The sequence below is a fragment of the Dipodomys ordii genome, unplaced genomic scaffold, assembly GCF_000151885.1.
Source record: "Dipodomys ordii isolate 6190 unplaced genomic scaffold, Dord_2.0 Scaffold210, whole genome shotgun sequence".
Lineage (NCBI taxonomy): Eukaryota > Metazoa > Chordata > Mammalia > Rodentia > Heteromyidae > Dipodomys > Dipodomys ordii.
This window is the reverse complement of record NW_012267426.1, coordinates 362,694-364,358: the sequence shown is the minus strand read 5'-3', so window position 1 is coordinate 364,358 and position 1,665 is coordinate 362,694. Positions and strand designations below refer to the sequence as shown.

The 1,665-nt window shown below is 56.5% G+C and overlaps 1 protein-coding gene across 1 annotated transcript in view; it reads right to left on the bottom strand.

The window, feature by feature from the left end:
• LOC106000189 (steryl-sulfatase-like) overlaps window positions 1-1,665 on the bottom strand; it is a 15,527-nt gene that overhangs the window by 5,199 nt on the left and 8,663 nt on the right. The window contains exon 5 of the mRNA XM_013035422.1: window positions 817-1,240. Within this exon, the coding sequence (XP_012890876.1) occupies window positions 817-1,240 (424 nt within the window). The remainder of the gene's footprint in view (window positions 1-816; window positions 1,241-1,665) is intronic.

Genomic DNA, 1,665 nt, shown 5'->3' with positions numbered 1-1,665 from the left:
TGGATGGATGGATGGATGGATGGGTGGATGGATGGTGGGTGGATGGATGGATGAGTGGATGGGTGGATGGATGGATGAATGGATGGGTGGATGGATGGATGGATGGATGGGTGGATGGATGGATGGGTGGATGGATGGATGGATGAGTGGATGGATGGATGTGTGGATAGATGGATGGATGGTTGAGTGGATGGATGGGTGGATGGATGGATGGATGGATGAGTGGTTGGATGGATGGGTGGATGGATGGATGGATGAGTAGATGGATGGGTGGATGGATGGGGGGGTGGATGAATGGATGGATGGATGGATTGTTCAATGGATGGAAGGATAGATGGATGGATGGATGGATCAGTGAGTGGATGGATGGATGCATTCTTGGAGGGATGAATGAGTGGATGGATGATTGCATGGATGATTGAGTGGAAGAAGAGATGGATGGATGGGTGGAGGGGTGGATGGATGGGTGGATGGATGGATGGGTGGATGAATGGATGGATGGATGGATGGATGGATGGATGGATGGATGGGTGGATGGATGGATGGATGGGTGGATGGATGGATGGATGGATGGGTGGATGGATGGGTGGGTGGATGGATGGATGGATGGGTGGATGGATGGGTGGATGGATGGGTGGATGGATGGATGGATGGATGGGTGGATGGATGGATGGATGGATGGATGGATGGATGGATGAGTGGATGGATGGATGGATGGATGGATGGATGGATGGATGGATGAGTGGATGGGTGGATGCCACGATCCATCCACACATCCATCCCTCCCTCCTTCCCTCCCTCCCTCCATCCACCCACCGTTGGATGAACTGCGTGGCCTCGTCCACCAGGCCCTGGGTGAGGTTGTGGTAGGTGAAGGGTCGCTGCACCACGTCGAAGTTCCTCATGAGGAAGCAGTTGAGCGGCCGGAAGTAACGCAGGAATGCGAGGAAGAGGAGCAGGATGGCGGCGGCCAGCAGCGCCAGCAGGATGAACAGCGCTGGGGGCACCAGCACGAGGCCCAGGAAGCGCAGGGCGCCCAGCATCAGCAACGTGACGCCCAGCGCCTGCAGCGGGACGAAGACCAGCCAGCGGAAGGCGCGGCTGAACACGGTGCCCGCGCCGGGCTTGCAGTCCCGCATGTTGGTGGTGGAGATGCCGTAGAAGGACTCGAACCCGTGACGCAGCGGGTGATGGCAGAAGTCCGTCTTGTTGTGACAGTGCACACCCACGTGCCATTTCCCTAGTGCAGGGGGTGGGGAGGGAAAGGGAGAGACGTGAGACAGGTCACCAAAGACAAGAAGACCTGGAGGGGGGTCATCCATCCACCCATCCATCCATTCATCCATCCTCCCATCCATCCATCCATCCACCCATCCATCCATCCATCCATCCACCTATCCATCCATCCACCCATCCATCCATCCATCCACCCATCCACCCACCCATCCATCCACCAATCCACCAACCCATCCATCCATCCATCCATCCACCCATCCATCCATCCATCCATCCACCCACCCACCCATGCACCCATCCATCCATCCATCCATCCATCCATCCATCCATCCATCCATCCATCCATCCATCCATCCATTCAGCCATCCATCCATCCATCCACCCACCCACCCATCCATCCATCCATCCATCCATCCATCCATCCATCCA